Raw genomic sequence first — 14,690 nt, 5'->3', positions numbered from 1 at the left:
ATCAAGTTGGGCCAGCAAGATGGCTCCGCAGGTAAAGGTGCTTGCAGCCAAGTCTGACGACCTGAGTTTTATCCCTGACACCCATGTGGCAGGAGGAGAGAACTGACTCAACATAGTTGTGCTGTGATCTCCAGATGTACACCATGGCTTGTATACCTCTCCCTCCACCAACACACATACAGGAGTCGAATAAATAAATATAATTTTAAAAATCAAAATTAAAAAGCATGTTGCCAAGCAAAGAAATATACTGTGTGCAGAAGGAAGGAGTGGGACATAAGCAGACCCTACCGATTGACATGATGAAGTAGAGGGTGGGACGAGGGACACACACACTCACACACACACACACACACACGCACACACACACTCACACACACACTCACACACACACACACTCACACACATACTCACACACACTCACACACACTCACACACACTCACACATACTCACACACACGCACACACATACTAACACACACACTCACACACACTCACACACACACTCACACACACTCACACACACTCACACACACACTCACACACACTCACACACACACTCACACACACAGTGTATGCTGTGGGCTCTCCCATGTGTTTTATAGAGATAGGTTGATATTTCTGATTCACAGATGAAGAAATAAGGCTCAAAAAGGTCAACTCATTGACCTAAAGTCACACAATATCTTAAGTGACAGAGCTCTAGGGTCAGGGTTCATGATTCCCTTGCTCAGTGGCCTTCCAGTGGGATGTGTAGAGCAACTGCAAATGTGGAACGGTTGACAGAGAAGCAGGACGCAGTAAGAGTTCAGAGATGAGGGAGCAGGAAGGGACTTGGGGTAGTGGGTGTGTGGAGAAAGGCTGGAAGGGGAATGGTGTCAAAAAGGAGGTACCCAGAGGGGAGCAGGCTTGGCTAGGAAGGGCTCTGTGGCCGGGTTAAGCAGTGGATTTTGAAGGTGGTAGAGAATGATCAATGTAGGTTCTCCTCCCCGTCTTTGAGACAGGTTTTGCTAAGGAAATCCTCCAGTTGTTTTCAGAGATCAGTCTGCCAGCTGGGTCCACCACAGCCAAGGGCAGAAGTCGCCATTAATGGTCTAGCACAGGCTCCTTAGTAGTCAGACCTCTCTGGGGTAAGAACTATCACCCACTGGGAAAAAAAGATGTGGGGCTAAATTTAGACTCATCGATCGTTTGTCAATAAAGAGAAGGGGAATGACAAACCATCACAAGAGCTGACACCCACCAAGCCAGGCTCGTCCTACAGCCATTTCATTTCCAGCCTCCTGTGACACCCTTTTAGCGTGCTTTATTTGACTAGACCTTTCTCTTTCCCTGTGCCGAGCAGTCATTCAGTGTAGTGACCAGCCACCAGTCTCTGGAAGTTTGGCCCTGTCCCCCTGGAGGGCTTGTCTAAAAGACCAATTTATCACTTTCTGCTTTTATTGAAATACACGCAAGACAGTCCCACCTACTTCTTGGACTTTGGCCACTGTGTACGTTAGAGTGTAATTTGTGCTCTGTCTTACCCAAAATGTAACTCCTTAAAGTAGCACACGCCATTTTCATGTTGTAAAGACTATTTGTATTTATTTGCATAATTATTTATATTATCTATGAATCACCAGATCACAGTCTATATTTTTATTATGGCATTGACATCTTCTTTAAAAGATTTGTTAGGTTTTATTTTATGTCTGTACGTGAGTGCCTGCATCAGTGGATATGTACCCTATGCACGCCTGGTGCCCATAGAGGCCAGGAAAAGGTACTGGACTCCCTGCAACTGAAGTTACTGTGGGCGTTAGGAGCTAAGCCTGGGTTCTCTGGAAGAACAGCCAGTGCTCTTAGCTTCCGAGCCATCTCTCTGGCCCCCATTTTATGACTTATGCTGCATTAAAGCAGCTCAGATATGTTAGTAAAACCTCAGATTTATGCCGGTTGTGTTGTTATGAGAAGCCTAGGCTGGTTTTTTTTTCTCTTTTCCTTTCTAAGAGGCTTATTAAATCTGTCACATCTCAGAATACAAAAATTGCTAAGAGTATTCAGTGACTTTGTTTTGAGCCCTATCGCAAAATCAGAAAGTTTAATGATGGTTTAAATAGCTTCATCAAAAGGAAATAACATAGTTAGTGTTTAACACGAGGCAGCGGTCACTTCAGATCCAGATCAAGGCCATTAGGTAATGAGAGTGGGATTTAAAAACACATGAAAGGGAAAAGGATCAAGAAAGCACCAAATAATTTAAATAAAAGGCCCCATTTCATCAGAGCAGATTCATCCCATCAGAATATGTCACCCGTGGAAAGTGTGGGCGGCCTAGAGCACAGCAGGGAGCCAAGCTGGTGTCTCTGCAGTAGCCACTTCTGTGCCTTCAGATGGACCGAGAGCTTGTGTGAACTGGCCTCTCAAGGGCGTTGGTTTAGGAGCTTGTGGGAACTGACCTCTCAAGGGCATTGGTTTAGGAGCTTGTGTGAACTGGCCTCTCAAGGGCATTGGTTCAGGAGATTGTGTGAACTGGCCTCTCAAGGGCGTTGGTTCAGGAGATTGTGTGAACTGACCTCTCAAGGGCATTGGTTTAGGAGCTTGTGTGAACTGACCCCTCAAGGGCGTTGGTTTAGGAGCTTGTGTGAACTGACCTCTCAAGGGCGTTGGTTTAGGAGCTTGTGTGAACTGGCCTCTCAAGGGTGTTAGTTTAGGAGCTTGTGTGAACTGACCTCTCAAGGATGTTGGTTTAGGAGCTTGTGTGAACTGGCCTCTCAAGGGATTGGCTGATGAGTGGGTGCTGATTGTGACCACAGAGTAGTTTGTGTCTCTTACTGATAGTGTAGCTGGTACATTTAATTTCTAAAGTTGGTAATCTGCTTCATTTTAGGAAAAATTTGCAGCTTTGAAAAATCATGCACCTTCATAATAGCCTTGGATGTCTCTATTTTCAAAGATCCCCCACCGTCTTAATGCCTGAAGGGACTGAGGGAGAGATGAACACTGGAAAGTTCTTTGGATGCCGCCAAGCCCCACACTTTAAATGCTCACCGCATTTCTATGCCCACGCACAAACGTTAAGCATTCTACATCCATGCTGGGCATCAGACTGTAGGGAAAGTTAAGACCACATGGGAGCTGTGCAGAGCGGAATCGTTCTTTCAGGTTATTTGTTCGGACCACTGGCATAACTGGGCTTTCTTTCCTCTCCCGAGAAACAGAGTTGTTCTTTGTAGAAGAGAATTGTGGTCGAAAACCCATTATTTAACACATAAACGTGATGTCACCCTACAGAGCAGAGTGGCCGAAAGAACAGTTCATCCCACCTTACGTTCCGAGGTTCCGAAACGGCTGGGAGCCCCCGATGCTGAACTTCATGGGCGCACCCACAGAGCAAGACATGTATCAGCTGGCAGAGTCCGTGGCCAACGCAGCGGAACAGCAGCGCAAACAGGACAGCAAGAGACAGTCCACAGAGGTCAGTGTCCATCGCTCTGCTCTCTGTGGATGCTGGGATAGACAGTGGAGGGGGTCAGCACGCACTGAAGAGCGTGACCATTGGTGGGGTGTGTCTCTTCCCCCTACCCCAGCTGAGTCACTCTCTGCCCTGTTCTGTTCCTCAGGCCTCCCTGTCCCTTTTCTGTCAGGAACTTGCCCACACACACACTGTTTACTCTGTTTTACCTGCACATCTATAGACCCTCAAGGCAGTTTCCTAAACTAGATCCTTTTGATCCTAAGCAAGTTCTTCATGGTGCCATGATCCCTCCCTCCTCCTTCCTCTTCCCATCTCCCTCTTTCCCTCCCTCTCTTCCTGTCACCACTCTCCCCTCCCCTAATCCTACTCTCCCCCTCTCTGCCACCTTCCTCTCTCTCCCTGGCACTGTAGCTACTGCTTCCACTCTCTCCCGCTCCCTCCTTCCGTTGGAATCTTCTGAAGTGTGTAGAGGAGCCAACATTCTGTGGACTTCAGTCTTCTGACAAATGACCACAAATAATGGCACTGTGCCTGTACAAGGCCATACTGTGGATTTTATCTTTCAATTATTGATTAGGCTTTAGAGTATAACCCTGTCTACAGAGCAAATTAGAGGAATGAAATTGGGCACGTTATCATGTTCCTTTAAATGACTCGTGTGTGTGTGTGTGTGTGTGTGTGTGTGTGTGTGTGTGTGTGTGTGTGTGTTTCTAGCCCTTTTGGAAAGGATAATTGAACAGTGTTTAAAACTGAGCCAATTGCAAATGGGACGCTCAGGACTCACGTAACCACAAGGTGAGGACTAGCATAAAAAGGCAGCAGTGATTAGTGACTTGATACTTCTGAAGCCCAGGTCGTTCATTCTCACTTTGAAAATGTCTCTGAGGAGTGCATTTGGAATGTGGCAGACACAATAGGAGGAACAGCATTAGCAAACCCCAGCACAGTATGTCTCTGACCACTTTTAAGGAGAAACATACATGTAAGTTGAATTGCTTAAAATCGGTCCCTTGGACAATTTTGTTTGGACAACAAAATTTGTTCTTTGGACAGTGATGTTATGTAGAAAATGTACTGTACTCTGTGGGCTGGAGAGGTGGCTCAGCACGTACAGAGCCTGTGTGTACCTCTCCGGCTGTCTAAAAAGGAAGGCTAGACTGCATACCTGGCCTTTCCTCTAAATGGCTGATCATGATGACGTCACACTGGCTGAGTCACATATGTCCCTGCCCGCGTTGGATAGTTCAGACCTCATGACTGTGATTTTTCCTCCCATTTAGAAAGCAGCCGTACTAGGGAAGGGAGTGATGTAGGCACACGGGAAATTTATTTGGTGTTGCCATAGTTGCCATAATTACTTCTGGTTCTTTTCAAGTCCTAAAACTGCCCTCCATGTGGTATTCTTACCTTATGCTAGAAAACATAGCACTTAATAATGCGTGCTCTGGAAATTCACACCTTTGTGAGTTTTTTCGCAGTGTTGTTTAAAGAGGGAATGGGATGTGTGCTCTAGGCTGTGAGTGCCTATGTATGTCTACTCTGAACACGTAACTTTAGAAGACTTCTTGAGGGTCCTCCCTTGTCGTGAGCTGTCATCCTCCTGCTGTAAAATATTCCCCACTTTATGATTTAAGTGCCCATTCAGAAGCCAACAGAGATAGGACGAAGAGTGCGTGCCAGGTTGAGATCTTTCGTGAACAGCGCAGAGGGCGCCAACCTCGAGTGCATCAGAAGCGTGATCCTAGCGGGGAGAGAGACTTTATTAAATTTCATTGCCACTAGAATAAATGCACTTACGGCACATCCTGAGCAACTTCAGGATCTGGTGCTTTTGGTTTGTAATGGAAAGGCGTCGGCGACGTGGAGTGATGAGTGTGGCCACCACTTCATCACTCTCCCTTTCTTATTTCCTCCCCTTCGGCATGCCCAGTCATTCTCTGGACCTGTGACTTCATCCTGGCCAGGAGCTGTCCTGTCCAAGAAATAGGCAAAAGGTGGGGATGAGTCTTGCAGTTTCTGCCCCAGTTGCTCAAGACTTTGACTCTTTTTTTAATGACCTAATTGAATTCCGTGTCTCTGCCAGCTCCCTGGGAAAGGATTCGTGTAGTTGACTGGTCCTAGGTGTTTAAATAGCTGGAAAATATGTTTCTATTTGTTTGTGAGGCTCTGCTCCCTCATGTATTCCAGATGGGTATCTAATTGTGCATTTTGATATCCACACTGGCCCACTGGAGACACTGCCTGTGGATGAAGTCGGCCTCATTCCTACCAGCCTTTCTGGTTAGAATTCCCTGTAGTTCTGTTTAGCTTAGATGCTTCCCAGACCTTCCCAGTTCACATAGATTGTCCCAGTGAACCTATAAATAGTGGAAATCCAGGGAATCCTCCTGCCTCAGCATCCATCACACTCTCCCATGTCTTTTTTTTTTTTTTAAACATTCAGAAACCACATGAGAGTGGGAAGTGACCTTTTTGGTTGTTTTCTGTCTGAGCATGTGCCCCCACCCTCCATGCCTTTAAAGCCACCACGCTCACAGGTCACGGACTTCAAGTCTCCCTTGGGAGCAGCCAGTAGATCATAACAGTGTCAGCCACTGGGGACAAGCTGATTACAGAATTACCTTCTCCTGGACTCCTGACTAACAAGGTCAAGTTTTCTGGGGAGCATCTGTTTCCTGTGTTCACAGTAGCCATTTGTAGCAATTCTAAAGTGGTAAGTGTTTGGGGTACTTGTTAAAACGAAAGAAAGAAAAAGCAAAGTGCTACAATTCCATTATAATACAGAACAGAGAATTTACACGTGATGATACTAATTTCCTGAAATGGGGAGCAAAGGCTAAAGGTCGTCCTCGAATTCATTGTTCAGTGCTTAAAGGCTGTCTAAGATCAAAAACATCTATCGTCGAAATTCTTCCATTTCCTCCTGATTTTATAAGATTTTTGGAATTAAGATTTACCCTGTACTTCTGTCTTCCAGCATTCCAGCATGTCCGACTATCCTCCAGCCGATGGCTATACGTTCAGTAACAGCATGTACCACAGAGGACCACATGTGGACCAAGGGGAGGCTGCCCTGGCTCTCAAGTCAACCCCTAATCGCCATGTAGATAGGTAAGTAACACTTTGGAGCACTCTGGGTCACTGAGGGTGACTCCGGCTCTAACAGGAGTGGGGGCAAGAGGGTGGGGATTGCTTTGTTCTCTCAAGGTTTTATCTGTTAATGATTGGATAAGATTTCTATCATTCCTTACGGACCTGGTTTTCATAGGCAGGAGGGTGACTTCTGCTACTTTAAAAAATACTTCTGACGGTAGTCTGGACAGTAGGAGGAAGGAACTGTCTTCGAACTTGGCTGGTTGTTCCATTAGTTCCCCCCAGAGAATCACTAAAGAGCTCCCCCAGGCTGAGGACAGGACTCTGAGCAAAGGACTTGCTGCCCAGGCATGAGGGCCCAAGTTCTGATTCCCAGAACTCACATGGACTGGACACATTAGCACGCCGTCTGTAAGCACAGAGCTCCTTCAGTGAGACAGGAGCTGGAGACAGGAGGATCCCTTAAAGCCCGCAGGCCAGCTAGCAGACAAAGCTCTACACCTACACTGCCATGGCTGTCACTCGCCCATGCTCACTCCCATGACAAAGTTTCCTCAAAGAGCTTCCCAGCTCAGTAACCCAGGAAAGAAACAATTTCTACCTTTTTTACATCTAGCAAAGACTAAAAACAAAATATAAAGCCTGAATATAACCCCTCTTGTACACAGACTATTAGAATCGTTAGAATAAGCCAGGTGTGTCAGCATTTGCCCATAATCCCAACGCTTGAATTGGCTGAGGTGTGAGGATGGTGAGTTCAAGGCCGTGTAGAATGTTATTGGGTAGCCTGGTCTATGGTGTGGGACTCTCTCTCTCTCTCTCTCTCTCTCTCTCTCTCTCTCTCTCTCTCTCTCTGTGCACATGTGTGTGTGTGTTTGTGTTTGTGTGTGTGAATGTGTATGTTTGCACTAGATATAATTAACTGTTTAAATAGAGGCAGTACAGGGGCTATAGCAGATGGAAGGTGTCCCAGCATGCACTTCTTCCTCCGTAAGGAGTTATTACCTTCAATTTGTTATTTCTCTTTAGAATCTGAGGTATAGCTAGGATGTAGCTCAGTCTGTTTGTTGCTTTGCTCACCCAGCATGCATAGGGTCCCGGGTTTAATCCTCAACACCACAGAAAACCAACAGGGGCACGTGCCTGGAACTCAAGCACTTGGAGGTGGGTCAAGAGGGTCAGAAGTTCAAAGCCAGCCTGGGATGTGTGATGCCCTGTGTGAAAAACAGTGGGAGGGGCTTTGTTAAGGACGGCAGAGGGCAGTCCCTGGACGTTCTACCAGTGTCATTTTGAGTGTACCGTAACATATTAAATGGAGTTCAAAGAAAAGTCACCAGTGAAGTGGCCAACACATAAACATGCCTTAATTGTTTTTAAAAGACAGTTAGTGAGTATGGAGGTGGCTCGGTGGATAAGGCACTTGCCCTGCAAGTGTGGGGAAGGGAGTGTGGATGCTTAGAACCCATGTAAAAGCTGAGCAGACATGGAGGCCGCTTACACCTCTAGCATCTGGGAAACAGAGACAGGGAATCCCCAGGGTAAGCTAGCCAGCTAGACAAGCTAGAACTGATGAGCTCTGGGTCCAGAGAGAGGCTCTCCCTCAATCTGCAGTAAGTGGGCAACGATAGAAGAAGACACTAGATATCAATTATCATAAGCATGTGCACAGGTGTACTTAGCCTTACATGTGCACATGCCCTGTGCTCCGTCAGGCCTCAGTAAGCACAGCTTTGGTGGAGTCTGCAGACACTGCAGTCTCCAGAGTCTGGAAGGTACAGTGTCACCCATGGTTTAGCCTCTGCCATCGACTGTGGGAGTGTGACTCAGTGTCTTGTAAAAGTTCGCCCTGTTCCCCATGAGCTTTGTGGGCTCTTGGCGGCCTGTGCCTTTTGATTTATTCATTCAACCTTACCTTTAAAGATTGACTCAGAAAGTTGAAGTGACGCTCTTCCTGGAACTTAATGAAGTGCAACATAAATTTAGAAATCTACAACAGAGACAAGGATTGTATGAACTTTAAGGACTAACATTGTGATTGGATTCCAAGTTTTGCCCTTGAGCATGGCCCTGAGCTCAAGGCTGATATTCGATGAGTTCCAGACCAGCCACGGCTACTAAGGAGATCCTGTCTCAAAAGCAAAATTAAAACCATAACAAAACCACTGAGCAGACGCAGAGGCAGTGGGAATTTCAGGGTTTGCCTGCCTGACCAGCCACACCAGCTTAGCAGTCAGTCACAGCCTTTCAAAGGCAAGCAAGCCCGCCCCATGGCACGATGGGTGACTTGGCCAAGTAATAGAAACTCACTCAACACCCACTGCGTTTCTTGCTCGGAGAAACAATTGTGTTTAATGGTAATCCTAGCAATAAATCAGGACCCTTGTGTGTATCACAGCAGATCAGGATTTTCTGATGGCTTTTGCAATAATGACGTGTTTTCTTTGCAACACAGAACATGAGTGGTCCCAGCCACGGCCATCCATCCCAGTTTGTAGTGATCCCAGCCGAGCAATGGCATCAGGATAGCCCAGGCACTGACTGACTGCAGATTCTTTACCTGGTCCATTACGACCCTTCTGCAGCTGCCGTCTCTGCCATGGTTGCCTGGAGGTTTTAATATACCGAGTCCCGTAGACACAGATAGCTGCTGCAAGTTTTCTGTTCTTTCTTAGAATACAGTCTACTCGCCCCTTATCTGTGGTGGTTCTTTTGCACATTATAGAAGAAAGAAGCAGGGAAAAGAAAAGGGAAAGAGTGGAAATTACTATTTTTCTAACTTTTGGGGTGGGCAGATCTCTTTATTCCCCCGATTAGAATCTTAATCTGATGTAATATATAAGCTATGTACATCTTAATATATAAGCTAGCTAGCAGCAGAACTATCCCAGTCCAGGAAGGGATGTAGACACTGAGAATTTAACAGGCTTTAAACTGTGACTATTCATAACGTATCAGTAGCATAAGCTATCTGTAATCTCAGCATCCAGGAGTCTGAGACCAGAGGGTCCGGATGAGGTGGAGACAATTCTGGGCTATGCAGGGACTTCTACACCACCCCGTACTAGAGTTCGGGACCTCATCTTAAAAACCAAACCAAACTTGTATAATGTATAATAAGTAGTGGCCATAATTTTACTTTTATTTTAATATACTGAAGGCGGCTGGTAGTCAGCACAACTTAAAAGTCTTCCTTTGTTCTGGCCCCCGTGTCGGATGGAATTAGAGCCTGAGAGATACTGCAGACCTGTGAAAGGGTCAGCCTGTTTCTGTAGCTCACCTCTGCTGGCCCATCCATGCCGGAGGACCTGGATGCATGGCCTTCAGTCTCAGACTCTTGATTTATTTTTCATAGAGATTTGTGAGGAAATGTAGAAACGGGATTGGAGGAGGTCAGGGAGCAGGATCATTCAGACTCGGTGTTACCATTTTACTATTGAACCATTGTGCCAGAAATGGGGGGGATGCAAACACTCTTTACTGCTTGACATTTTATTGTACGGTGTGAAGAAGTAATGTCCAATACATTGTTAAATCTGCTAGTGATAAATCTGCTAGTGTTAAATCTGATCATTGGAAGTGGCATTTGGTTTCTAAAGAAAATATCTTTTAAAAAATGGAGCCCATACATCAGTTATTATAATTGAAAAAGCTTATAGTGAGTTAGAAATTGTGTTTCCTTCTTTGCTTGAGAAGGTTGTTGGCTGTACACTGGATGGACCCCTTCCTTTGCACCTTTGATAATTAGGCAAGGTTTGTTTTTTTAATGGTCCCTAGACATAATGTTAATGTGTTAAGTTGGTAATGAAAGGTTGCTTGAGTAAGGAAAGTCAGCGTGTAACTGAAGTTGTGCTCTGGGTCCTGTCTCGAGTCTCCTTTGACTCCACACCTAGATTCTGCTCCTTTCATGGTGGGGTGCTGACATCGTCACTCACCCGTGTGCTCTCTTCTCCTTCTTGAGATGTGATCTCACACAGTGTAGGCTGGTGTCAAACTCGATGTGCAGTCCAAGATGACACTGAACTCCTGATCCTCTTCCTCAGCCTCTCGAAGGTTGGGATACTAGGCACAGGACACCATGCCTGACCATAGCATGTATATTAATAGACGGCTTACAGGTTTAGAGTCTAGATTTGACCCAGTACCAACTAACCTTGGAATTTCACATCATTTTTTTTTGTTTGAGCAGTAGTTTGTTCCAAAACCAAACCAAAACAAAACAAAAAACAAAAACCACTTACTCATTCATGTGTGCCTGCCCGTTCCCCCACCCTCATATGTGTGCCTATGGCGGTGAGGGGATATCGCATCCCCTGAAGCTGGAGTTGCAGGTGCTTGTCAGCCCCCAGTGTGGGGGCTGGGAATGGAACTCAAGCTCTACAAGAGCAGTGCCCTCTCTCAACTGCTGAGCTATCCCTCCAGCCCAGTTTGCTAAGGCAGACTAAGCTGCCGCTGAAGCGTCCAGAGGCTTTCTGAGAGGGTTGGACTGGCCCTCGTGTTACTTCTGCCCTCAGGCTTCAGACAAGCTACTAGAATGACAGAGAGTTCTTTCTTTCTTCTTGTAGAAATTATGACCCGGTCAAAACACAACCCAAGAAATACGCCAAATCCAAGTACGACTTTGTGGCGAGGAACAGCAGCGAGCTCTCAGTTATGAAGGATGATGTCTTAGAGGTAACTGATTCCCATGGTCTTAGTCCTCTAAGAAAGTAAATTTGCTGTGTTCAAGTGTGCATCTGAGCCTTTTGAAAGACATACTGAGGTCAAGAAATTGTTTCTTTGTACACAGTACATCTTGGGTATCTGTATCTCTTTAGAAGTGTTAGCAACTTAGGTTACCAGACCCTGTAACAGTGTTGCTTAGGCAAGTAAGAGATACTTAGGGCATGGTGGGAGGGGCAAGTGCATTTCATGGTTTGCCTTGTTGTCCTTTCTTCTGGGATTCATTCATTTTGTAGCCAAGGCTGCTTATAAACTCAGTGGAGATGCGTCATGACAGTTTAACCAAAGAAACCATTTCCTCTTTGAGAACCCTAGCATGGACATCACTAGCACTGCATTTGGTAATCACATTGAGTGTAGCGTTTCTTAGGTCATTCAGAGTTCATTTCCTTGAATGTATACCATACATTTTGTCACAACACATTTTGTTATAAAATAGTTTCCCTTTCTATTCCACAAATGGAAACAATAGAACTTTCCAGAATGGCCATGTTATTGTCCTTCAGGTGCCTCCAATGAGGCAGGGACATTCTGAGGACATAGTATATATTTGCAGTAGATTTGTCCAAAGACCTGTTTTATGCAAATATCAATAATAACAATAATCAATAATACCTCTTGGTGTAATTGCTGAGAACTTCATTCACTCACATGCTTTAGTTCATTATCAGAAGTAAAAAAAAAGAAGATTTTTTTTTCTCGATTGAAATTGAGAAATAAAAAGTTGAACATTGTCCGTGCGTGGGTGTATGGGTTTTCTTATGGGTTTTCTCATAGAGACTGCTTCTCCGTTCTTTGCATATTGACAGATACTCGATGATAGAAAGCAGTGGTGGAAAGTCCGGAATGCCAGCGGAGACTCTGGGTTCGTGCCAAATAACATTCTGGATATCATGAGAACTCCGGAATCTGGAGTGGGGCGCACTGATCCCCCATACACACACACCATACAGGTAACTTGGGTTCCGCGCAAAAGTTAATATCGACAGATTTCCATGAACAGGAATTCCATGCTTTCTGTGTGTTAATCACGTTGACCTTAATTAAGTTGGTTTTATCTTTGAGAGCAACTGAAGAGCAACATGGAGACCGTAGAGAGTGATGCATGATTTTCTGATTCATTTTCTAAGGAAACTGTTAAAATGTCCAGTAATAAGTTACTGCTCTTATGAATCCTTTTCTATTACTACCAATTTGTAGTATTTCTAACAAATATAGATTTGTTTTTCTCTTTACCCACCAGTAGGCTGGGAGACTTCTGGAAGGTTCAACTCCATCTTTTACAGCCTTTGCCTCCAGAGTCTATCAAATGTTCGGTCTCTGGCCAGCCTTCAGTTCACAATCGGCATGCCTTAGCACATGCATGCACGTATGTCCAGGGGTTACAGTGTTATTCCTGTACATTAAGGTTTAATGTATCTATGATATAGATGACACAGGACAGGTTCCTCCTCTGAACCCTGAAGACTCCAGAGGCTCACACACACCACAGTTTCAGGATTTTAGTGGTCTGTTATGGCAGCTGTGTTTACTTGAGCTGGCTCCCTGGAGTGAGGTTATGCAATAGAAATAGAATGGGTGGATTCTCCATGCACAACCTCTGAACCGGAATAGCTTCTATTCCATGTCTTAGGGGTGAAATCCTAATTTTCAATGGTGAGAAAAACTCCATTTCTCGCTCCGTTTTTATCGTGATTTCATTAGCATCACTGACTTAAGTGCTGCTTACCTGGGCTCTGCTGTGGAGCAGTTCATTGTTGGTCAGCTCTAGGCTTGAAGATGACAGAGTGTCCAAGCCCTGGATGGAGTCCGTTATCCCAGCTGCCACACTGACTTATCTGAGCACCAGGAGCTCCTTGGGACACTCAAGTGTACAGCCCACCCTCACCCCTTCCCAGAGCGATTTGGCCCTATTAGAAGCTAGAAACCAACCAAGCACCTAACATATAGAAGTCTTTTCAGTGGGTGTGGAAACACATACTTATCTTCCCAGCACTTGGCAGGTAGAGGCAGGAGCATTAGAAATTCCATGTCATCTTGGGCTCACAAAGTTCAAGACCTGGACTGTGTAAGGCTCTGCCTCAAAAACAAAAAAGAAGGGAAGACAAACCCTTGGTGGGTCTTGGTTGTTTGTTTGTTTGGTTGGTTGTTTTGTTTTGTTCCTGTTTTCCTGACATGACACATGTACTTACTTATGCCAATCATTTGTCATTAGCTTTTGATGCCAAAGAAGGAATTTGAATTATTCAAGGTATGGTCTGCTGTGTTTCCTGTGGAGTTTTGCAGTGATTTTTTTTTTCTGAACTTAATTTGCCATACCTCTTCCTTTCCATAAGTTCCTACTTCTCTAAGTGTGAGGTGTGGTCTCCCGGCTTAATGATGTAATAATGTGAGGCTTCTGACAGAGGGTGAACGCCACTCCTCTGCTTTCTTTCTGGAAAGTGTCTTTTATTTAATCTTATCCTTAACGGCAATGTCATATATGCTTGAAGTGTGTGCCTAAAATCCTGAGAGGGAGTATTTGCCCTCTGAGAGAGTAAGGATTTTTAAGCATTCTAACTAACGACAAAGTGTAGCTTGCACTGTTTATAAAGGATGTCCTCTGGGCATATTGGCAAACAGAGCCAAGAATTTCTAAGTTTACATGTTCAAAGCAATTACTCCAGTTGAATTTTGCTCGGGTGCATGATTCCTAGGAAGAGATAAACTGAGAATCAAGTAACTTAATTAAGCTTATGGATAGTGTGTGTTACGAGCCTCTGTCCCACATTGGGACTCCCCAAAAGGAGTCCGACATACACTCTTTACCTGCTTAATACTTGGTCTTGCCTTTTACTTCACCTGTGACTCCTGCCCCAAGCTGTGTGGTGGCTTCCCTGTTTCAAGCTTCCCTCTGGCTAAAGCAAACCCAAATGACTAGTACAGACCACAGGCAAAAATAGTACTAGGAGAGAACACACATACACACACACACACACACACACACACACACACACACACACACACACATATACACACACATGCACCTCTCTCTCTCTCTCTCTCTCTCTCTCTCTCTCTCTCTCTCTCTCTCTCTCTCTCTCTCTCTCTCTCTCTCTCCCCTGATTCTTTTCTTTCACAGAACTTCACCTTATATTTTGTCAACTTTGATGCAACGAAGATTTTGTTTTTTAAGTCTTCAGAAGTTCCAGGAGTCTTTGGGGAAACTTTGTGTAAATAGAGACTTGCGTTTGCTGTAGAGGATTGTGTGTCCTGGCTGTTTCTCTTCTGAACTTTTCCACAGACGCTGTAGATATGTATGTGGAAGAGTGCTTATGGGCATGAGCTCTTTCCCTCCCTACCTCTCTGTCTTTGTCCTCCTTCCTGACCCTTGTTCCCCCTTCCTCCTCCTCTCTTAATGTGTAGAGTTTAAGGTAAG

General features: G+C 45.1%; 1 protein-coding gene across 8 annotated transcripts in view; it reads left to right on the top strand.

Annotated features, from left to right (window-relative positions):
- Nucleotides 1–14,690, top strand: part of Eps8 (EGFR pathway substrate 8, signaling adaptor) — a 172,174-nt gene that overhangs the window by 133,304 nt on the left and 24,180 nt on the right. For all 8 annotated transcript variants that reach the window (NM_001376935.1, XM_063286164.1, XM_063286162.1 and 5 more), the window contains 4 exons: nucleotides 3,277–3,460; nucleotides 6,438–6,571; nucleotides 11,116–11,224; nucleotides 12,082–12,225. In NM_001376935.1, coding sequence (NP_001363864.1) covers nucleotides 3,277–3,460; nucleotides 6,438–6,571; nucleotides 11,116–11,224; nucleotides 12,082–12,225 — 571 coding nt within the window. The remainder of the gene's footprint in view (nucleotides 1–3,276; nucleotides 3,461–6,437; nucleotides 6,572–11,115; nucleotides 11,225–12,081; nucleotides 12,226–14,690) is intronic.

This window comes from Rattus norvegicus, chromosome 4, assembly GCF_036323735.1.
Source record: "Rattus norvegicus strain BN/NHsdMcwi chromosome 4, GRCr8, whole genome shotgun sequence".
Taxonomy (NCBI): Eukaryota; Metazoa; Chordata; class Mammalia; order Rodentia; family Muridae; genus Rattus; species Rattus norvegicus.
Note: the sequence above shows the minus strand (reverse complement) of the source record. Positions and strands in the feature narration are given on the sequence as shown.